At 37.2% G+C, this 25,129-nt stretch overlaps 1 protein-coding gene across 4 annotated transcripts in view; it reads right to left on the reverse strand.

The window, feature by feature from the left end:
* Positions 1-25,129, reverse strand: part of CEP126 (centrosomal protein 126) — a 66,925-nt gene that overhangs the window by 39,125 nt on the left and 2,671 nt on the right. For all 4 annotated transcript variants that reach the window (XM_059708053.1, XM_059708052.1, XM_059708054.1 and 1 more), the window contains exons 2-4: positions 21,502-21,621; positions 5,111-5,256; positions 159-249 (exon numbers count right to left, since the gene is read on the reverse strand). In XM_059708053.1, the coding sequence (XP_059564036.1) occupies positions 159-249; positions 5,111-5,256; positions 21,502-21,621 (357 nt within the window). The remainder of the gene's footprint in view (positions 1-158; positions 250-5,110; positions 5,257-21,501; positions 21,622-25,129) is intronic.

The raw sequence follows: 25,129 nt of genomic DNA on the forward strand, positions 1-25,129 counted from the left end.
AAAATATTTATATTCCACTTAACCTTAATTTAATCTGTGAAAATAAAATAGTAATTAAGGAGTGAGGAGTAACTGATGAAAAGGCCTATAAACTCAGCAACTAGAGACTTATTTAATTATTATACATTAATAATTACACATGATAATAAATTACTTACCTCAAGTTTATTGTTGGTCTGTGGGAAGAGGGAAAGTTTACTTTTAAGTTGGAGTCTTGAATTTGTTTGAGGGCCTCTTCTAATGGAGGCACTGGTTTTTGAAAAAGTAAGGGGATAATAAAAATCAAATAGTTCAGAATCACTGCATCTTCAACAATCTCTTTATATAATTTAATTGGTCAATGATAAAATACTATTTCTAAAACTTTGGTAAGAAGAAAACATTTTTTAGAATAGTCTAAATAGTTTAAATTTAGACCTCTAATCCACAAGGAGAAATTGCTACTTCAAAATTCTCATAACCAATTTTAAGAATATTTATCTGGAAAAAAAGAAACTGTGAGAAATGTCCAGACTCTTTGTTCTTGCATACAAAACTCATTACATTTCATCTCAGAGTTCCATAAATTTCTGACAAAATTTATAAATATATATATACATATATACATGTACATATACATGTACACATATATAAAACCTCACCTGAGGATATTTTTTCCATTGATTTTAGAGTGGAAGGGAGAGAGGGGGGAGAGTGAGAGCGGGGGGGGGGGGAGAGAGAGAGAGAGAGAGAGAGAGAGAGAGAGAGAGAAACATCAATGGGAGACGCATTGATTGGTTGCCTCCCAGGTACATGCCCTTGACTGGGAATAGAATGCGCAACCCTTTGGTCAGTGGGCCGACACTCTAACCACTGAGCAAAAAAATATTCTTATGAAGAAAGGGGAAAGCTATGAAAACACCAACTAACATGTATTGAGTTAGGCATTATTTGTTGTAGGCATTATTTTTAAACATTTTGTAGTATTATTTAATTTAATACTCACTATGCCCTATGAGGTAGATGCTATTTAAGTCTCCATTTTGCAACTGAGGAAACTGAGGCATACAGAAGGTAACTGATTTATTCACAGTCATACATTATGTAAACATTCTTCTACATACTAGTTAGCACCTCTAATTTACCTTCTTGTTTGAATTGAAACACAGCTGTCTTTTTAAAAAATATATATTTTTATTTATTTCAGAGAGGAAGGGAGAGGGAGTCATAGAAACATCAATGATGAGAATCATTGATCAGCTGCCTTCTGCAAGTCCCCTATTGGGCTTTGAGCCCACAACCAGAGCCAGCAATCTGGGGATGAGCCCTGACTGGGAACTGAACCGTGACTTCCTGGTTCATAGGTTGATGCTGAGCCACACTGGCCTGGCGAAACACAGCTGTCTTTTAAGTATATTGTTTCTCCTGAAACCCTCTTAAGTGAAGACATGATTTTTCTCTGATTACATACTACCTATAATTCAAATCCTGGCACCTCCACACAGTCTTTCCTGCTTTCTCCTTTGAAAAACCCATGTCATCAAACTTCCCTTATTACAATGTTTGTTATTTACCCTAAAATGCTTAAGCAAAACCAGTATATTATTACGTATGAATTAGTTCAAACTTGAACTCCAGAAATAGTCCATTTCCCTAATCAAGGAGTAATAGCATAATATACTAGTGACCAAAACACAATTATGAAATGGTTTGCTGGATATTCTAATCATAAAGGACCAGTCCTCTTGAGGCAGATACTACCAAGCTGTAGCTTTTTCTAATTAGCATAATCAATGTCCCAAATGGGTTTTTATTAGTGAAAAATAATAGCCTTTTGAGGAGCCTGAGGAATATTTAATATGGGCTTTCTTTGTTGAAATTAAAGGCATTCAAAACAAGTTGACTTGCCTAAACATGTTAATCAGTCCCAACCCTTGCATGAGCAAAGACCAAGAATCTAGGGAGGTCTATACTCTTTACGTTACGAACGGCATTTCAGGTTTGATCTCTAACCAGTCCTGTGTCCAGCCGTTAATATAGGAGCATTTCTGATGTCCAATACCAGAAGGCATAGAATTCTGTCTCTGGAATGTGGCTGTGTAAGGACCTTTCATTTAAGATGCAGTCAGAAAACCTAAGAAAACAGAGAACTGGGACTTTCTTGAATTTACTGAAAAAGTTGTATAAATTGTTTTATATCTGCTTTGCTAATGACTAGTCATGCTCGATGATAGCCTGAGATTTGCTTTTATTAACTTTCACCACTTGTCTATCAAAGACAACTTAAAAACTAACTTAGGTCAATTTACAATCACCATTACTACTTTTGTTGTTATCTTATGACCTCCCAGTAACTACCTCTCATTTGCTGAGGATAATATAAGCCTATGTTTTTTGAGTGCTTACTGTGAATTAGGGTGTTATTATTTCATTTAACTCACTAGTGCCATTGTTTTACTCTCATATTCTCCCTCTAATAATTTTCTGACCTCACTGAAACCATCAATCCGTCGTTCTTCTTTTGTAGCATGGGAGTCAGCTCTCATGCATACATGATAAACTAAACTCATAGACCAATAGCTGTCTTACATAGTTTTGTTCTTCATTGATAGCACTGAATTTTCTTAAATTATTAATATTTTGTACAGGTATTATATTCATATTCAGAAATAAAGAATATATGATACACATTTGGCAGCTTACTCTCATTGCTCATTCATATATTCTTTCATTGTCTCTTTATGCAAATATAAGTAAATATGTTGGAATTTTCCCCTTTTCTCACATAGAAGGCAAAATATTATGTATACTGATCTGGGCCTTGATTTTACAATTAATATATCCTGGAAGTCAGGGATAAATACAGGTTTTATGAAAGCATATAATTTGTTTTTGCAAAAACTCTTTTGGCTCTTTGTACCTAGACGCTTTGATAGCACCCTTTTTGAAGCAAACAATATTCATGAGTGGTAACTACTTCTTTGAAGCATTTGACACAAATGATTATATCTTCTCTCTTAAAACTATCTCCTCTTTTGTCTTCATATACATTATTTTCTTTGTTTTCTTTTGATTTGCACCTGCTTTCTTGATAACTACTTCTCAAAATTCACTTTTAGTTTTTCTTGCTCTACCTATAGTAAATGTAATAGTGTGTATAAAGGCGTTATTTTAGGCCATATACTCAGTTTTTGGTTTATACTCTGTTATTTAGCTTATCTTTCCTATGGCTTCATTTATCAACTATATATACCTATCCATTAGTGACTCTTAAATATACATTTCAATTCCATATCTTTTTCTTATATTTGAGACCCATATTTCTAGTTGCTGATTTGATTTCCCCATTTGAATGAGTCATGCGAGGCTCAAATTCAATGCACTGATTATATATCCTGAATATATTACCTCTTATTACCATATCCAGTGAAGTGCTTTAATTTAGTAGCTTAGCATCTCTTGCCTCAAATATTAAAATAATCTCTACTCTACCTATTTTAGTGTCTCTACTTCAATCCATCTTCCATGTGGTAACTGTAATTATCTTTCTAACAAATAAATCTAATTGTAGCAGGGACCCCTAATTTCCTTCCTAATATCAGTTTTTCCTTTCTCCCTTGGCAATAGACTCTATATTGTTAGGGGTGGCAATATAAAAACATAAAATTTTTTTTCAGTCTTTCTTGCAGATGGAGATATAAAAAATTTAAAAATAGCTCAGAGGTATAGCCTTTTGGCCTTTACATTTCTTCCTTCTTCCTTGCCAATAGCATTGACATGATGGCTGGAGCTCCAGAAGCTACCATGTAACCATGAGAGTGAAGATACAAACCACATACTAAGGATGGTTGAGCTGAGGGACAGAAGGAGTCTGGGTTACTAGTGAAACTGCATAATCATCACAACAACCTCAGGTTTTCATAATATACAAGAGAAAAATAAATCCCTTTCACCTTTAAGCTATTATTATTTTTAGTAGTATTACTAGTTGTCCTTACTGACAGCAATATTTCTTACTGGCACAATAATGGTTTGCATTTCAGTTAAAATACATTAAGTTGATTGCATTTTGGAGAAAGATGAAATTCCTACCATGGCATACAGTGCTCTTTGAGAATTGGTTCCAACTAAAATTTTTCTAGCCTCAAAACCACTTCTCTTCCCTCCCCCCCCCCCGCCCCCCCGCCATACTATGCTTCAGATATACTGCAATACATAATTTATTTGTAAAAACTATTCCTTCTGTCTGGGAAGTTTTTTTTATTTTAATTTTTGGTTTGGTTTCTCTTGCCTGGCAAAATGCTTATTTTTTAAGGTTAAAATTAAGTTATTTTTCCAGGGATGATGCCCTTGATATTCCTGTATAGGTTTAGTGTTTGTTCTATGTTCTTATAATACATTCTGCTACCATAGCAATTATCACTATATTTATTTTCAATGTTTATATTATTCTCAGCTCCAAAATAAGCTGTGAGATCTTTAATGGTAGAGTACAATTAGATTTCCCTATAGTTGTGCTTAGCCTAGGTATAACATATGTTTAGTGAACACATAAAGATACTGCCTATCCCTTTTCTTTCTGAAGCTTTGACAGTTTGTTGTTAATTCCATGTTATTATTTAAGGTATAAAAAATGTAGATGGATACCAAAAGAATCAACCACAATCATATTTAAATTCTTAATTGATTCCAGGTCTTAGATTGTTAGATTATATTACTGTGTAGACTTTCCTTTTATTTTGCCAGTCTCTCAAATATGAATTTGAGTCACATGTGAATAAATGCCAGAATAAATGTGACACTAATTTACTGAACCTAAATGTTAAATTTTCCTTTTATAAAGCTATTTATTAGATCAAATTTAAAAATAACAAAACATTTAAGCCAGTATAAAGTAGAATCAAACTTGTGAAAATTCAAAATTTACTAATACAGCCAACAAAATATTCTCCAAATTAAACCAAATTAAATTGCAATTTTTCGTTTGGTTAAAGTCTTATTACTTAAAAAGGGATACTAGTATTTTAAATTTAAATTTCTACTTTATTTCTTTATTATTTTATCATCTACTCAAGTCAAATGTGATTATAGCTTCTATTTTGTTCTCATATTATTCTAGAAATTAAGATACCTGCTCTCCTCCGCTGTGAAAGAGGGATATGGGCCCGCTGGAAATTTTCAGTAACTTCTTCAAATTTCTCTTTTCTTTGTTGAAGTATTTGTTCTCTAATTTGGTGTTCTCTTTCTTCTCGTTCTTTTTGCTTCTCTTCAAAATATCTAAATTTAAACATAAAGAAGATAGCAGAATTAGGTAATAAGTTTTAAAAATATCAACACAGAAAATAGTTTCAAAACAATGCATTATATGCTAGTAATATAGGGTGTCTCAAAAATGTATATACACACTTTGAATAATTATAAAAGCAGTGCTTATTAAAATACATTTCATTATCAAAATTGAGCTACCAGCTGTTAAAGTATATATACATTTTTGGGGCACCCTACATATTTAAAAATTTTACTGACTTAGAAACAACACTTCTAGCATTTTAAAAAAGCCATTGGCAAAAAATTTAAATAGCTTTGAAAGTGGTAATTTCAGAACTTTATCCAGGTTAAAGAGAAGGCTTTATAATGAGGCTCTTTCTAATTTCCTACCTCCCAAGTTCTGCTGCAGAAAATTCTTTTCTAAAAAGCTACCTATTTTCTGTAACGTGAAGAACTAATTCATTGTGAAAGAAGCAGTCTTCCAAATTATAAGATAGTCAAGAAAATACTGTATATTTCTCTTTTTCTTTTAGACCAAAAACTTAAAATTGGCTGCCATGTTAAGTCTGAACTGTCCTAAAAATCCAGACAATTTACACAAAAATCTTGATTTCTAACCTCTCTTGAAAGTGTGGGAGACTTGGCATCCCTGGACTCTTATTCACTTATGGCTATAAACACCTCTCTGTAATCCTTACCATTCCCTATTTTTCTTAACATTCACATTTTATTTATTATTGATTGCCCCTGGGCACTTAAGTTTATGTTATCTAATTTAAACTGTATCAAAGAATTAAGTTTTGAAAAATATGTGTGTGTTTCAATTATTATTTGCTGGATAATGAGAAAAATAAAAAAAGCAAGCCTGCAACTCACTGGTAGAGAAGCATCTTGGAATGCATGGTGATAGGGGTGGTTGGTTAGAACTAATCTTTAAGATTTTTAGTGTCATAGGTTACTAGTAACTATCTTTCCAAAGCATCCACTGGTTGGGGCATTATTCCAGTCTAAATAACTCAGATTTGTGGAACTATATTTCTGGGAAGTAGGGCTATTGATCTTCGAGTGTTCTAACCCCTGTGGTAAGTAGGAGGTTGTCGTGTAGTGCCACAGGAGGGAGAGAAGATTTTTACCTCTCCAAACAAACTCCTTCAATAATCCCTCCATGTCAAGACAAAGAAGCCTACTTTTACCACTTGATTCAACACAGCACTGGAAGATTCTATGAAAACACTGTTAAAACTAATTAAACAAATACAGTAGGATTCAAAATCAACATACAAAAATCGGTTGTGTTTTTGTATACTAACAACAAACAACCTGGAAAGGAAATTTTAAAAATTCAACTTACAATAGCATCAGAAAGAATAAAATACTTAGAAAAAAACTTAACCAAGGTGGTGAAAGACTTGTATACTAAAACTACAAAACACTGCTGAAAGAAATTAACACACACACACACACACACACACACACACACACACACACACACACACAGTAAATGGAAAGACATCCCATGTTAATGGATTGGCAGACTTAATGTTGTTAACATGTCAATACCACCCAAAGTGACAATCCTTACCAAAATACCAATGATTTTTTTTCAGAAACCTAAAAAATACATCCTAAAATTCATATGTAATCACAAGGGACTCCAAATAATCAAAACTTTATTGAAAAAGAACAATGACAAAAGTCTTATACTTTCTGATTTAAAAACTTCCTAACATCTACGGGAATCAAAGCATTGTAGTACTGGCATAAAGACAGATGCATAGACCAATGGAGTATAGAGCCAAGAAATAAACCTTTGCAAGGTCAAATGATTTACAAGAAGGGTGCCAAAACCATTCAATGAAGAAAAGAGTTTTTTTTAGCTAATAATGTTAGAAACATTTGGTATCTATATGCGAAGATAGATGCTCCACTATGTTCATTGCAGCATTATTCATGGTGACTAAGACATGGGAACAACTGAAGTGTCCTTTGATAGATGATGTATATGTAGGATGTGGTACATATATACAATGGAATATTACTCAACCATAAAAATGATAAAATACTGCCATTTGCAGCAACAAGGATGGATCTTGAGAATATCATGCTAAGTGAAATAAATCAGATATAGAAGTCAAGAACCATATGACTTTCACTCATATGTGGAATACAAAACGGGAAGCAACAAATGAAAAAATTAAGACAAACAAGGAAAAACTTAAAAGAAGGGCAGACATAACCCACAAAAGGGACACTCCTGAAACACCTGGCTCAGGTGATCAGGGACATGTACCACTTGGCCCCATAGAACACCTACATCATAAGGCCATGATACCAAGAATGGGAGACATAAAAGACCCACAAAATATATAGAAATGAACACAGAGAGACAGCCCAAATGGGGAGAAAAGGAAACAGTGCAAATGAAAGAACAGGAGAAATCTCCAGAAAAAGAGTGGAATGAAATGGAGGCAAGTAATCTACCAGATATAGAGTTCAAAACAATGGTTAAAATAATGCTCAACAAACTTAGTGAGAACTTCAATAGTATAAAAAGGGCATAAAAACCATAAAAAAGAGAATCAGCCAGAAATGTAGAATACAATAACTGAAATGAACACTACACTAAAAGGAATCAATATCAAATTAGATAAAGCAAAGGACATAATTAGAAATTTGGAAGACAAGGTAGCAGAAAACACCCAATCAGAGCAGCCAAAAGAAAAAAGAATTAAAAAATGAGGATGTTTAAAGCAGCAGTCGCCAACCTTTCAGACCTCACGGACCACCACTTGGTGACCGCTGGTTTAAAAGACCTCTTGGAAAACACCAAGTGTAAGAACATCTTCATCATAGGGGTACCAGAAGGAAAAGAGAGAGAGCAAGGGATCGAGAACCTATTTGAAGAAGTACTGAAAAACGTCCTTAACCCAGTGAAGGAAGAAGACATATAAGTTCAGGAAGCAAAGAGTCCAAAACAAGATGAACCCAAAAAGACCAACACCAAGATACATCATAATTAAAATGGGAAAGGTTAAAGACAAAAAGAGAATATTAAAATCCCCAAGAGAAAGACAGTTAACTACAAGGGACCTCTAATATGACTATCAGCTGATTTCTTAACAGAACTTTTGCAGGCCAGAAGGGATTGGGATGAAATAGTCTAAGTGATGAAACCCAGAGACCTACAAAGACTACTCTACCCAGCAAGGCTATCATTTAAATTGAACTTCCCAGACAAAAAAAAGCTAAAGAAGTTTATCACCACCAAACTATTATTACAAAAACATTGAAGGGACTTTTTAAAGAAGAGGAAGATGAAAAAAAGGAACATAAATATGAATAATAAGCTGGTAATAACTGTGTATACATCAATAATTACTTTAAATATAAATAGATTTAAACGTCCAATCAAAAGACATAGGGTAGTAGCATGAATAAGAAAATAACATCCATATATATGCTGTCTACAATAGACCCAATTCAGATAAAAAGATACATATAGCCTAAAAATAAAGGGATAGAAAAAGATATTTTATGCAATTGGAAACAAAAAAGCTGGGTAGCACTATTTATATCACACAAAATAGACTTTAAAACAAAGGTTATAATAAAAGACAAAGATAATACCAAATGATAAAGAGATCATTGCAACAAAAGGATACAACTGCTGTAAACATTTATACACCCAACATAGGAGCATCTAAATATACAAAGCAAATATTGATAGACATAAAGAAAGAGATTGACAGTAATACAATTATATTATGGAACTTCAAAATACCATTGATATCATGGATAGATCTTTCAAACAGAAAATCAACAAAGGAATAGCAGCCTTAAATAACATATTCTACTAGATGAATTTAATTGACACTTTTGAGTATTTCACTCAAAGCCCCAGAATATACATTCTTTTCAAGTTCACATGGAAAATTTTCCAGGATAGACCACATGTTAGGACACAAAACAAGTCTCAAGAAATTTAAGAAGACTGTAATATCAAACATCTTTTTCGACTACAATGGTATGAAACTAGAAATCAATTATAAGAATAAAATGGAAAAGCACTCAAATGAAGGTTAAAAAACATACTACTAAGCAATAAATGGGTAAACAATGAGATTAAGGAAGAAATCAAAAGATACTTTGAGCCCCTTTAGACAGTTTAGCTCAGTGGATAGAGTGTCAGCCCACAGACTGAAGGGTCCTGGGTTTGATTCCAGTCAAGAGCACATACCTTGTTTGCAGGTTCGATCCTGGCCCTGGTTGGGGCACATGCGGGAGGCAACCAATCAATGTGTCTCTCTCACATCAATGATGTTTCTCTCTCTGTACCTCTCCCCCTTCCTTCTATTCTCTCTAAAAATCCATGGGAAAATATCCTTGGGATTAACAAAACAAAACAAAAAAGATACCTTAAGACAAATGAAAATGAAAATACAACAACCCCAAATCTATGGGACACAGTAAAAGCAGTCCTAGGAGGAAAATTCATAGCAATACAGGCCTACCTCAAGAAACAAGAAAAATCTCAAATAAACAATCTAATCTTACATGTAAAGAAACTAGAAAAAGATAAAAAAACAAAGCCCAAAGTGAATAAAAGAAAAGAAATATAAAGATCACAATGAAAATAAACACAATAGAGTCTAGAAGAATAATACAAAAGATCAATGAAATTAAGAGCTAGTTCTTTGAAAAGACAAACCAGATTGATAAACCTTTAACCAGACTCATGAAGAAAAAAAAGAGAAAGGACCCAAATAAATAAAATTAAAAATGAAAGAGGGGAAGTGACAACTGATACCACAGAAATAACCATCATGGCCACAACTTTCTTTAACAATAGAACTCAAGCAGTATTAAGAGTACTCAAGGTCACAGGAGACACAGGCAGGACTGGAGAGCTGGCCTTTTGTGATGCATTTCTTTCTTTGTGGATGAAGCCACATTTCAGATTTAGGTAGTTACAACTTTCTGGACATATGATCATATTTAAGTTTAAAATTCAATTATTTTTTGAGATAATTAGAAATTTAAAAAATTTAAAAATATGATAAACTATCACTCTTTCAAATTAAAGAATGCAATTGGAGAAAAAATGTTTTTAAGAATAAAATATGACATTTTAAATGAGGCTATTCCCACCAGGGTGTCAGTGGAGACCATGTGAAGAGCTAGAACTCCCACTACTGATCAGCAGTAATAAAGAGACCCTCCCCCAACCAACCTAGCAATGAGGTGATGTCTCCTCACCTCTCTCTATGTTGGCACAGTGCCAAAGACAGCCAGCTAAAACTGAAGGTTTAAATAAGCCCAAGAGTCTATAACACAATACAAAAGTGTCCAGATTTCAAAAGAAAATCACTTGTTATTCCAAGAACCAGGAAGATTTAAAACTGAATGAAAAAGATAATCCAAAGATGCCAAAATCAAGATGATAGAGATGTTAGAACTATCTGACAAAAATTTTAAATGCTTGATAAAATATTTGAAGCATGAGAAAAATGCTTCAATGAACAACTATGGACATGTTTGCAAGTGAAAAAAATAGGTCTCAAAAATAAATAGAATATATAAAGACTAACCAAATGGAAATTTTAAAACTTAAAAAATACAACTGAAATGAAAAACTCAGTAGATTTATTAGGAGAAAACATAGAAAAGATGTCAGTCCTCCCTACACCACATAGATATACAGGTAATAATGGAATTTCTAGAAATATCTAGGCAATATTTTTGCAAGTACTGACAAGATTATTCTAAATTTTATATGAAAGGCAAACAAATTAGAATACCTAAACCAATTTTGAAAAAGAGGTATAAAGTGGGAGGAATCAGTCTATTGTATTTGAAGATTTAATATATATGTATATGTGTGTATATATATATGTATGTATATGTATATATATGTGTGTGTGTGTATGTGTGTATATATATATATATATATATATATATATATATATATATATAGTAGTTTTGGTAGAGGGATAGACATAAAGATTAACAGAATGGAGAACCCAGAACTAAACCCACACAAATATGCTCAGCTGGTTTTTGAAAAGGTGTAAAAACAATTCATGGAAGAAAGATAGCTTTTCCAACAAATGATGCTAGACTAACTGGATATCCATAGACAAAACAAAGCAAAAAACCTTGACCTAAGTCTCATACCTTAAAAGTTAAATTAAAATATATCACTATGAAACTATAAACTTTATATAGTTTATAAACATACTAGAGGCTGGGTGCATGAAATTTGTGCATGGGGCAGGGGTCCCCTCAGCCCAGCCTGCACCCTCTCCAATCTGGGACCCCTTGGGGGATGTCCTAAACGGGCAGTCGGACATCCCTCTCACACTCCTGGACCACTGGCTCCTAATTGCTCACCTGCCTGCCTGCCTGGTCGCCCCTAACTGGCCCCCACCCTGCTGGCCTGATGGCCCTCACTGCCTCTGTGTGCCGGGTTGATCGCCCCTAACTGCCCCCCCCCGCCAGCCTGGTCGCCCCTCACTGCCCCTCCCCGACAGCCTAATCACCCACAACTGCCCCCTGCTGCCGGCCTGGTCGCCCCTAACTGCACCCCCCACTAGCCTGGTCTCCCCTAACTGCCCCCTCTGCTAGCCTGGTCACCCCAAATGCACCCCCTCCTGGCCTGGTTGCCCCAAGTGCCCCCCACCGCCAGCCCGGTTGCCCCTCATGGGTCCCCCCCCCCCCAGCCTGGTTGCCCCATGTAGCCTGCTGTTCAGTTGTTAGGTCGTCCCTCACTAACCACCCTGCCAGCCTGGTTGTAGGCCTCCATCTTGTGAGGGTGTGAGGGCCAATTTGCATATTACCTCTTTATTATATAGGATAAGCTATAAAAAGTTTATAAAATTATAAACTTTTAGGAAAAAACATATGAGAAAATCTTCAGGATCCAGGGCCAAACAAAGAGCTCAGACTTGAAATCAAAAGTATAATCTATAAAAATAAAAATTGATAAACTGGACTTCCTAAAATTAAAAACTTTTGCTTTGAGAAAGACCAAATTAAGAATATAAAAAGATAAGCTTTAGCACAGTAGAAAATATTTGAAAACCACTTATCTGACAAAGGACTAGTATCTAGATCAGGGGTGGGCAAACTTTTTCACTCGAGGGCCACAATGGGTTCTTAAACTGGACCAGAGGGCCAGAACAAAAGCATGGATGGAGTGTTTGTGTGAATTAATATAAATTCAAACTAAACATCATTACATAAAAGGGTACGGTCTTTTTTTTCAATAGTTTTATTCATTTCAAACGGGCCGGATCCAGCCCGGGGGCCGTAGTTTGCCCACAGCTGATCTAGATTATATAGAGCTATCAAAACTCAACTGTAAAAAAACAAATAATTTAACTAGAAAATGGATAAAAGATGTTAAGAGAAATTTTATTAAAAGAGAATAGGCAGATATTCTGTTTCACTAATCATTGGGGAAATGAACGTTAAAACCATAATGAGATATTACTGCACACTTATAAGAATGGTTAAAATAAAAAATAGACAACACTAATGCTAGTGAAGATTAGAAAACTGGATGACTCTTATACTGCTGGTGAGTTTAGTTACACTGAAAAAACAGTTTGGCATTTTCTTACAACACTAAACATACCACCATTGTATTCTTGGTGATCCAAGAGATATAAAACCTTGTGTTCACACAAAAACCTATCTATGAATCTTTACAGCAGCTTTATTCACAGTAACCCCAAACTGGAAATGACCCAGATGTCCTTCAATGGGCAAATGGTTAAATAAACTACGGTCCATCTATATCATGGATTAAAACGCAACAATAAAAAAGAATGAACTACTGCCTGGCCGGTGTAGCTCAGTGGTTGAGCATTGACCTATGAAACAGAAGGTCACGGTTCGATTCCCAGTCAGGGCACATGTCTGGGTTGTGGGCTCCATCCCCAGTAGGGGGCATGCAGGAGGCAGACGATAAATGATTGCCTTATCATTGATGTTTCTATCTCTCTCCCCGTCTCCCGTCATCTCTGAAATAAAATATATACTTAAGGAGAAAAAAAAAAAAAAAGGAATAACTACCTGGATGAATCCCAGGGAATTGTGTTGAGTGAGAAAAGCCAAATCTGAAAGGTTACACACAGTATAATCCCATTTATGTAACACTCTAGAAATGAGAACAGATTAGTGATTTCCAGGGGAGTGGTGTGGGAGGGAAGTAGGTTTGGCTATAAAAGGACAATGTGCAGAATCTTAGTGGTGATGGAAATGTACTGTATCTTGACTATGTATAAATGTCATCATCCTGGTTGTGAGACTGAGCTATAGGTTTTGCAAGAGTTTAGCATTCTGAAACATTGAATAAAGGGTATTATGGGATCTTACCATATTATTTTTAAAAACTGCATGTGAACCTACAATTACCTTAAAATAGTTTAATTTAAAAAAATTACAGCTAATGAAAAAAAATTTTAAATTATCTAAAATTGATATTAGAGACAGAAAGGGAAAGAGAGATGGAGAGAGAGAGAGAGGGAGAGGGAGAGAGGAAGGGACAGGGAGGGGGAGAGGGAGAGGGAGAGGGAGAGGGAGAGAGAGAGGGAGAGGGAGAGGGAGAGAGGAAGGGAGAGGGAGGGGGAGAGGGAGGGGGAGAGGGAGGGGGAGAGGGAGGGGGAGAGGGAGGGAGAGAGAGAGGATCTTGGACGTGAGAAACATCACTTGGTTGCCTCCTGCTGCACACGCCCTGACCGGGGATTGAACATGCAAGCTGGCTATGTGCCCTCACCAGAAATTAAACTGGCCACCTTTTTGGTGCACAGGATGCTGTTCCAATAAACTGGCCAGGACAGAGGGAGAAAATTTTTGATTAGAAGAATTCACCAAGCATACCTATCAGAGGCTGCTATTGTAAACTAAAAAAGCTTAACAACTCAAGGGCAAGACAATACTAGTAATACAACAGAGTAGAATATTTGATCCTCACAATGAATATCAGTGTATGAAGATCAAACTACATTTATCATAATCTGTATAAAAGATTATAGAAATATACATTGTAATTTAGATTTATATTAAAATGTTAAAATAAAGTTTGTATAATCTATAAGTATTCCATTTACGATAATGCTGTTCCTGCACCACCCATAATTGATCTTTGACTCCTTTTGACTCTACCTACTCAAACTCAACTCTACCTCAGATCACTATAACAACTTTTTGCCTCCTCTCTTTGCCTTTGGCCTGTGCTTCAAGTCATCCTCCACCTCATTGCTATAATGAGCTAAAATATTAATCTGATCATGACACTTCTATTTTACTATTTCAATAGCATCTCAGAGTTCTAATGATAGAGTTTAATTTCTTTAGATTGGGCAGAAAAGTTTTTTTTAAGTGAAATGTCTCTTACCAACTCTATAGCTTCATCTGCTGATGCACTTCTACATTTTTCTGTGCCTAGGTCACACAAAACTTTTATATTTCATAACATTAAGCTTTTACAATTATTGTTCTCTTTGCTTAAAACATATTTGCTCCTCATTTCCCCTGGTTACCTAATAACCTTTTTTATTCCTTGTCTTGTAGCGTATAAAATATGCTTCCATAGTACCTTGTAAGTGACTCTGTCAGAGTATTTATTGCATACCATTGCCATCTTTTATTACTTTACTTTTAGTAATTTGAAAGCAGGAACTATGCATTTTATTTTTATTCTCCAGTATTTTAAACCCAGTAAAAGTTGAGTAAATATTTCAAATGGTCAATGATAACTTCCAAATATACTAAGTTTCTTTATTATATTATCAATAATATACTCACTGATATTTAAACCTACTGATATCTAAATTTATTTGAATCTATTAATATTTTTTAGCTTATACCATATCTTCATTTATGGGGGTTTGACAAATATGACTTATTGTTTAAAGTATAATTCCTTCCTATCAACACTAATAAAAGAGAAAAATGGTAATTGGCGTACGACGATACCCTTTTCATTGGCTAATCAGGGCTATATGCAAATTAACTGCCAACTAAGATTGGCAGTTAACTGTCAACAAGATGGCAGTTAATTTGCATACGTAGGCACAATGCAGGGAGGCGAAAGGGAAAGCAGGAAGAAGCCCCCTGCCACTGACAGTGATCAGAAACCCAGGGGGGAGCTAAGACCTGGGGGGCAGGGCAAAGGCGGCCCTGGGGCCGCCTTTGCCCTGCCCCCCAGCCATGATCGGAGAATCAGGTGCCTTTTCCGCCCTGGCCAGTGATAGCAGGAAGTAGGGGTGGAGCCAGCGATGGGAGCTGGGCACGGTCGAAGCTGGCAGTCCCAGGAGCTAGGGGCCCCTTGCCTGGGCCTAAAGCGAAGCCCACGATCGCGGGGCCGCTGCAGCTGTGGGTCCCCGCTGCCCAGGCCAGACACCTCAGCCAGAGGCATCTTGCAGGGGCAGGGGCGGAGCTCGCGCAATAGCAGCGCCCCCCGCTGCCACTGCAGGTCCCCGCTGCCCGGGCCGGACACCTAGGCCAGAGGCGTCAGGCCTGGGCAAGGGGCCGATCCTGCGATTGGAGGGTGATGGGGGTCAACGCCTGAGGGCTCCCAGTATGTGAGAGGGGGCAGGCTGGGCTGAGGGACACTCCCCCCACACACACCCAGTGCACGAATTTCGTGCACCGGGCCCCTAGTTTATTATAAAGATACATTTTTTCCTGCTTTATGGGCAACTCCAAACTCTGTCATTCTCACTAATAGGTAATGCAGCTATCCCCTACTTCATATTCACAAAATAATTCATTTCATGATTCTCTAGGTAGTCTTTTATGCCTTTAGGATATTTAAAAGAATCTTTTTTATTATATAGTTTAGTGATTCTTCCCAAGTGCTTGTCCCTCATCTGTTATCTGGTAGTGTTTCCGCTTCTCTTTTTTTGGGCTATTTTGCCTATTCTAACCTTTTCTCTCTGATTCTGTCAGTTAGTTACACAGAAATTTTTCTGATCATCTGTATATGCTTATATCATATTGTTTAAAAAAATGTATGAAGGCTCCTTTTGGAATTTTTACTTCTTAAAATTTATTACAATATCTTTTCTTCATGAAGTCACATTTAATCTATTGCCATTTCTAAAGTTTAATGGTAAAATAAAATATTTTTCCCTGATATTATATCATTGGTATTCAACTATGTTTGTTGAATGAATAAATGCCTGTTCATTTATTTACCAAAAGATAGTTCTAAAATTGAAAATTAAAAACAATGTAGGAAATAAATTAGTTCTTTTATGTGTCTGTGTATCTTAAAATCACTTGGTCTACAAAACAGCATCTTAGAAAGTTGCTTGAGGATGTGCTCCAGCGAACTAATGATATAGGACAAAATGAAGAAAGGAATGCTATGGGAGGCAAGAAACAGTGGCTCCAACTCTTAAGAGCAATAAAGGGAAGTCCAGGTTGCCAGTGTGCATTAGCCTAAAAGGTAACCAGTACCTATTGATGAAGGAAAGAGGTCTTAAAGGAAAACAAAGGACTCCATTGTACAGACACTGAGTAAGAGACTAGAAAACATGAGAATATGGTAAAAACATACAAGAAAAAAAATGGCAAATAAAAAAGCAAAAAGGAGTAAAAAATATCAAATGAGTGAGATTTTTTTAGCAATTAATGGAAAGAAATAAAGCACTTGGTACTGTGAACATTTTCCTTTGAATACTACTAGGGATAGCACTGACAATGTCAAAGTATAACTGACAAATAATGAAAGTAGACTGTCTCTAGAAAAAAATACTTTAAACCCCCCCCCAACAAATTGGTGACCATAATGTGAGTGGAAGTATGAATTTAGATGATGTAAAGCATAAATGGATAGATAATAGGAAGGCCAAAAAGACCATAATGATACATATTTTAAAATTCATTAGTGTATACATAATTTGACCTCCTTTATAAAAGGTGAAATATAGAGACAAATGACTGTTTAAAAAAGAAAAATTAAAAAAATATATTTTTATTGATCTCAGAGATGAAAGGAGAATGAGAAACTGCCGGAAGCCGGTCCATCCTTGCTGCCTGACACAGTCGCTGCAGGAAAGAAACATCTGCACAGCATATGTTTCAAGGGACCTGGCGTATATAGCATACTGTTCTTAATATGTTTGCTCCCCTTAGCGCTGTGTGTTTTAACCAAGGTCACCTCTCCGAGAAAGGTTGTTTCCCCAGGTAGGAATTTTTCCCTGAAGTCAGGGAGGGGATGCCTCTCCTAGAAAGGTTGTTTCCCCAGGTAGGAATTTTTCCCTGAAGTCAGGGAGGGGATGAAACTCCTTAACTAAGTGCCAGGCGGGTAGTTAATCACTACAAACAATCATGCTTAAGCTACATAATCTTTACTCCCTGGAATGGAGATAAGAAACACCCTAACCTTTGTAATAGAAATTGACAGGATTAAAATCAACTGGTATAAATACGGATGTAACAAGACAATAAACAGCAGAACCTCTCTGGAGATCGAGACCAGAACATGGCTGGAGATCCTGGCTAGGCTGCTGATCAACTGAACGCTGCCTCCGTGTCATTCCCTCTTCGCCGACTCCGTCCACACCTTTGGGGATCCCTGGACCCGCTGGGGTTGGGCCCCAGCATATGGCGCCCGAACAGGGACCCCTAGGTAAGCGCCCTGCACTCGGGACGGATCGGACTCCACCGTAGGAAGAGGGTGGATAGTCTTCGCCGACTCCGTCCACACCTTTGGGAACCCCTGGAACAGGATTCCCTTAGGTAAGCCCCCCCCACTGAGAACCCCACACTCGGGACGGATAGGACTCCACCAGGGTGCTACAGACCCCCCTATAGAGGATAAGTAGGGTAAGAAGGTGGATAGTACAGAACTTAGATTGAGAAGATGTGCCATACTGAGTCCAAAGAAAGAAGACTCTGTATTGATTCTTAGATTGAGAAGATGTGCCATACTGAGTCCAAAGAAAGAAGACTCTGTATTGATCTTTAGATTAAGAAGATGTGCCATACTGAGTCTAAAGAAAAAAGACTCCGTATTGATCTTTTAACATATATGCTTGTTAGCAGAGGAATTAAGGTTACTCCCAGTCAGACAGAACATTTTATACAAGAAATACGTCCATGCTTTTCTGAGGAAGGAAAGGTGCCGGAAAGGTAAATGTAGAGGCATGGGAGAAGGTAGGCCCAAGGAGCCTTATCCTTAACCCCACTGCAGCCTTTCCACCCCGGGAAAGTGCAGGATTGGCAAGCTCTCCCTGGGGTGATAGATCAGGACTCAGGTAATAGCAGAAAGCGCCAATCCTACTCTTAAAATGGATACAAGAGAGCGTTTCAGGTTTTTCTTTTTAATGCTTGCTTTTAAAAAATAAAAAAGGGGGAATTTGCCGGGAGCCGGTCCATCCTTGCTGTTTCAAGGGACCTGGCATATATGGCATACGGTTCTTAATATGTTTGCTCACCTTCTTGGCGCTGTGTTTTAACCAAAGTCACCTCTCCGAGAAAGGTTGAATCCCCAGGTAGGGATTTTCCCCTGAAGTTAGGGAGGGAATAAAACCCCTCAACTAAGTGCCAGGCAGGTAATTAATCCCTTTAACTACGAACAATCATGCTTAAACTACATAATCTTTTCTCCCTGGAATGGAGATAAGAAACGCCCTAACCTTTGTAATAGAGATTGATAGGATTGAATCAACTGGTATAAATACAGTTGTAACAAGACAGAAACACGCAGAACTTAGAACAGAATCAAGAAGACAGAACCTACACGGAGCCTAGAGACAGAAGAACTTCGCTGGAGAGAGCATGCCGGAGGATCCTGGACAGGAACTGGCCTCGGAGCCTGGAGGCAAAGCCTGGCGAGAGAGCATGGCAGGGGATCCTGGACTGAACCTGACTGCGGAGATTGGCAGGAGAGCCTGACTAGAACCTGGTGACCGAACCTGGCTGGAGATCTCAGACAGAACCTCTCCGGAGATCCTAAGCAGAACCTCTCTGGAGATCGAGACCAGAACATGGCTGGAGATCCTGGCTAGGCTGCTGATCAACTGAACGCTGTCTCAATGTCCTTCCTTCATCGCCGACTCCGTCCACACCTTTGGGGATCCCTGGACCCGCTGGGGTTGGACCCGGGCAAGAAACATCAATAATGAGAGAGATTCATTATTTGGCTGCCTCCTGCATGTCCCCCTACTGGGGATAAAGCCCAAAACCCAAGCATGTGCCCTGACTGGGAATCACACCGTGACCTCCTGGTTCATAGGTCCACACTCAACCACTGCACCACACTGGCCGGGCTAAAAAATTAATTTTTATGTCTTTACATAGCATTGTAGTATAACTGAAAAATAGCAAATAATGAAATTGTACTGCAAAATGTTCTGCCTTTAGAATTTTAAATCAATTATTTCCCACATCAAAATTTATATAAATGTTTGATGAGAGAAGACAGGTAGGAAGTTTAAAGATCAAATCCTGCCTGGCTGGTGTTGCTCAATGGTTGAGTGTCAACCTATGGACCAGGGAGTCACAGTTCGATTGCTGGTCAGGGCATATGCCCGGGCTGGGGCCTCAATCCCCAGGAGGGGGTGTGCAGAAGCAGCCAATCGATGATCCTCTCCCCTCATTGATGTTTTTATCTCTTCCTCTCCCTCCCTTTCTCTGAAATCAATACAAACATATTTAAAAATGAAAAAATCAAATCCACACATAAAGCCTGCTATTTCACAGAGCAAGTCAACTATTAGAAAACACAATGGACAAATGTTAACTTATTAATCAACAAAATAAATAAGCTTAATAGGAAAGAAGCACTCTGTGGCAGACACCATGATAATTACTTTTACTAGTATATGTGTTCTCAACGATTCCTCTAAAATATTGCCTTTTTTGTTCTACATAACAATCCCTTGAAATAGATGGTATTAATTCAAATAATAAATGAGAAACTGAGACTTAAAGAGATTAAATAACTTCCTCTAACTCATGAAGCTGGGACTTTAGCCTAGATCTCTGACTCCAAAGCCCATGACCCTTTTATTCATCTTTATTGAACATTTATCATGCACCTTTTGTAAGTTTCAGCAGCTAAAAGATAGGAGAAAAACAGAAGCACACAAATACAAAACAAAAACAAGTTTTATTAAATAATTTTAAGTACACCAGGCAATGAAAGCGTTAATATACAAAGACACATATGCCAGAAAAACAAATTATAAGCAAACAATTTTGTATTTCTGAAATGGGACTTGAAACTATACTTAATGATGTAGTTAATAAACTCCAATGCTTTTCTGCCATTTGCGTATTGTAGGAATATAGAGAAGGTAGCAAAAACAATAATACAAAATGGCTTACTTACTGTATGTTAAGAAAATCCAATAATTCAAACAAATTTTGAAAAATGTTAAGCATTGATTGGATGGTTTTACTTTACTTTCTAGCTTATACTAGAAAACTCTTTTATGTCAGTCATTTATAAAATTCTTTTATCACATTTCCACCATTATCATATTCCTGAGAATAGCTCTTACAGAAAAAGTATATAGAAGCGAATAATAAATTAAAATAAAATTATATTCTATTAGAGACTAAATATTAATTGGTAATCTTTTAATTTATCATGAAATTATATAAAAATAAAGAATACATTTTATAGTCATTTTAAGAAGTGCATATGACACTGTAATCAGAAGTTTGATGACAAGAAAAGATGATTATGGTCAGAGTCAGTAATCTAGAAATTACATCACCATGTTTGTGCTTTAGGCAGAAAAACAATTATGAAATGTACAAGGCCACCTAAATCTTGATTAATGTTTTACAGCAGTGGTTCCCAAACTTATTTGGCCTACCGCCCCCTTTCCAGAAAAAATATTACTCAGCGCCCCCTGGAAATTAAATTTTTTTAAATTTTAATAGCAATTAAACAGAAAGATATATGTATTAATGTTTCTACCCTTTTCGTAAAATATAGTAAAGAAAGGTGTAAATTAGAAACATTGAAGTTTGAAATTATGAAACTATTTATTGAACTCAGAATAGAAAGGTAATACAAAAAAAGTTAAAACAAATGCACCTGTGGCCATCACCGCCCCCCTGGATCGCTGCAGCGCCCACCAGGGGGCAGTAGCGCCCACCTTGGGAATCACTGTTTTACAGATAAAGCATTGTCATGACTTAGGCTCATAAAATGCTACACAGTAGAAGAACTATTATTTTATAAAGACTGAATTTCTACACTCTGAATAAAATACAATTACTTACTTTTTTCTCCGGTTTGACTCCACGAAATATTTACGTGCTCGATTTCGAAATATTTTTTGTTGCTGCAGTAATATTTGACGCTCTTCTTCTAAATTTTTCTCTAGATGGGTTTTCATATCTCTAATGATAAATAAAGTTAAGGAGATCTGGTTTATGTTTTTAGTGGGTGAGCGTCAATGCTATATGATAAATACAATTACAGCCTCATACTAATGACATCATGATTTTTTTGTGGAACAATTAGTATGTGTACACATTAGTGTCAGTATATGGCCAGCAAATTTTTTATGTAAAAAAAATTCTGACTTGGTATTAGAATTGAAGCTAGACCTCACTTTCCCTGAGGGAGAGGGGTGGGGGATCACTTTTAGACATCATGAGCTCAGATAAGGAGCATATCATTTCATTTATCACACGGATGTTTGAGTGATGATGAACAAATTACTATCATAGGCATATATGTAGGAAAATGAAGGTTATATTTTACTAATAGATAGTATGTCAATTATACTTTTCAGTAGATTTCAGGATCCTTTCAGTATTAATATTATAAAAACTTTATTATATAATTCAAAACAATCATGTATTTGAATCTTTGGGTGTTTGAAACTTTGCTAATGGGAGCTTATTAATTTTCAATGATATTGCTATTTAACCATCTTTATACCATTGACAATAATTTATTTTTTCTTCATTATAAAATTTTGCACCACCTCAACACAAACATATACCTACCTACACACACACACACACACACACACACACACACACACACACTCACACACACTTTTACTTAAAGTTTCTCTTGAAGGATTTATAAAAATGAAACAAAGAGAAGGACATCTTGTTCTTTGCTAGCACAGAAACACCTAAAGACTTACCTTGTTCTTTTCTAATATAGTATTTTATTAGGAGTCGGACTACAACAAGACAGCTAGCTACTGAAAGTCACAACAAGATAGTGGAGGAAAGTGCTAGCTCCTTTCAGGGCACACAAGAGCAACAGTACGGGAGAAGTTGCTTTTGCTTGAGTGAAGCAAGCCAATTCTGTTCTCTGTTGAATAAGTTTGAGATCTCATCATAAGAACTTAAAGAAAATCACAAATGTAATGTTTCTAAGGTTCTGACAATTATATATATTCTTAAATTTAATCAAAGGACTCTCTCCTTAGATACATGTATAAATATTTTTTATATATTCACTAGAGCAGTGATGGTGAACCTTTTGAGCTCGGTGTGTCAGCATTTTGAAAAACCCTAACTTACCTCTGGTGCTGTGTCACATACAGAAATTTTTTGATATTTGCAACCATAGTAAAACAAAGATTTATATTTTTGACATTTATTTTATATATTTAAATGCCATTTAACAAAGAAAAATCAACCAAAAACATGAGTTTGCGTGTCACCTCTGACACGTGTGTCATAGATTCGCCATCACTGCACTAGAGGCCTGGTGCATGAAATTTGTGCTCTGGAGGAGGTGTCCCTCAGCCCAGCCTGCACCCTCTCCAATCTGGGACCCCTTGGGGGATGTCCGACTGCTGGTTTAGGCCCGATCCCTGTGGGCCTAAACCAGCAGTCGGATATCCCTCTCACAATCTGGGACTGCTTGCTCCTAACCACTCGCCTGCCTGATTGCCCCTAACCACTTCTGCCTGCCAGCCTGATCACCCCCTAACTTCTCCCCTGCTGGCCTGATTAACACCTAACTGCTTCCCTGCCAGTCTGATCTCACCCCCAACTGCTCTCCCCTGCTGGCCTGATTGCTCCTAACTGCCCTTCCTTGCTGGCCTGATTGCTCATAACTGCCCTCCCTGCAGGCCTCGTCCCCCCAAACTGCCCTCCCTTGCCAGCCTGGTCCCCCCAACTGCCCTCCTCTGCTGGCCTGATCTCGCTCCCAACTGCCCTTCCCTGCTGGCCTGATCACCCCTAACTGCCCTCCCCTGCAGGCCTGATATCACCCCCAATTGCCCTCCTCTGCCGGCCAATTTGGTTCTGATTAGTTGGTTTCTATGCCAGTCAGAGTCAAAAGCTCCGCCTCCTAGGTAGCCACTGGCTCCTCACAGTTGACCCAGATTTTGTTCTGATTGGCTTCTATGCCAGTCAGCGTCTCTGGGCCTATCAACAGGGCCTGATCAGCAGCCCCCTGGAAGCCTGGATAGAAATGGAGGCACAGGTGCTGACCAGGCCCAAAGATAAAGAGAGAGGCAAGTGCTGATCAACAGCTGCCACAGAGGCTGTGGATCAGACCCTGCTTCTCTCTTCAGGCCTCTCTCTGGCCCTAATTCGCAGCCTCCTCAGCAGTCAGTGCTGGGTCACCGTGCCTGCAGCCCTAGCAGTCAGCGCTGGATTGCCGTGGCAATCCAGCTCTGACTGTAGGACTGACTTCCAGTTGGTCGAGCCTCCTGATTATTGTGGATGTGACGGACCCAGGGTTTTTATATATTAGGATATAAAAAGTGTATTATGTACACAATTTTGCCTGCTAAATTATAAAGAATGCTGCTGCCTTTGCATTTTTTCAAAGTATGCTCTTCAAGTTGAGAAAATATTAGATGGTTAGTTAAACTTTTGTTTTTCTTATAAGCTGCAATATATAGGTAAAATATTTTCATAAGAATCACTGTTAAATACCTGTTCAAAGGAAAATAATTTTTATGTACTTATCATTTAAAAAAACCAACCAACCAAGAATAATAGAATTAAGTAACACATAAGAATTTAAAAACATAGTCTAATCTACTCCACCTCATCCTCATCTCTCCCAATTTAGTCTTTCTCCAGTTAGAGCTCATTTATAGTTATTTTAAATATGTTACCATAAAAACAACTATGTATCATACAAGCTATATTACTGCCAAATGTATTAGAGGTTTCCTGATTAAAACTTTTTCTCTGTAACCCCTTCCATAGCCTTGGCTCAGGCATTCTGAATCCCTTGCCTGGACTCACTCAGTAATCTTCTAACTCATCTCTTTACTTCTAAAGTTGTCATCCTGCCGGCCTGTGTGGTTCAGTGGTTGAGTGTTGACGTATGAACCAGGTGGTCATGGTGCGATTCCTGGTCAGGGCACATGCCTGGGTTTTGGGCTCAAACCCTAGTAGCAGGTGTGCAGGAGGCAGCCAATTGATGATTCTAATCACTGATGTTTCTATCCCTCTTTCCCTCCTGTTTCTCTCTGATATCAATACAAATATATTAAAAAATAAACTTGTTAACTTCCCTTTGAAACACTATAAAACTAGCTAGTTGCAAATCTGATTAGTTTTTTTCATTCTTTTTTTTTTTAAAATATATTTTATTGGTTTTTTACAGAGAGGAAGGGAGAGAGATAGACAGCCAGAAACATCAATGACAGAGAAACATCGATCAGCTGCCTCCTGCACATCCCCCACTGGGGACATGCCCGCAACCAAGGCACATGCCCTTGACCGGAATCGAACCTGGGACCCTTCAGTCCGCAGACCGACGCTCTATCCACTGACACAAACCGGTTTTGGCAAGTTTTTTTCATTCTTTGTTGCTCTCCAAAGTTTCTATCATCTTTATGACAAATTCCAAATTTCTTGGAATATAAAACTTTCTAACATTTCAACATTATTCCTCAATAGTTCCCTGCATAAA

This window comes from Myotis daubentonii, chromosome 9, assembly GCF_963259705.1.
Source record: "Myotis daubentonii chromosome 9, mMyoDau2.1, whole genome shotgun sequence".
In the NCBI taxonomy this organism is placed as follows: domain Eukaryota; kingdom Metazoa; phylum Chordata; class Mammalia; order Chiroptera; family Vespertilionidae; genus Myotis; species Myotis daubentonii.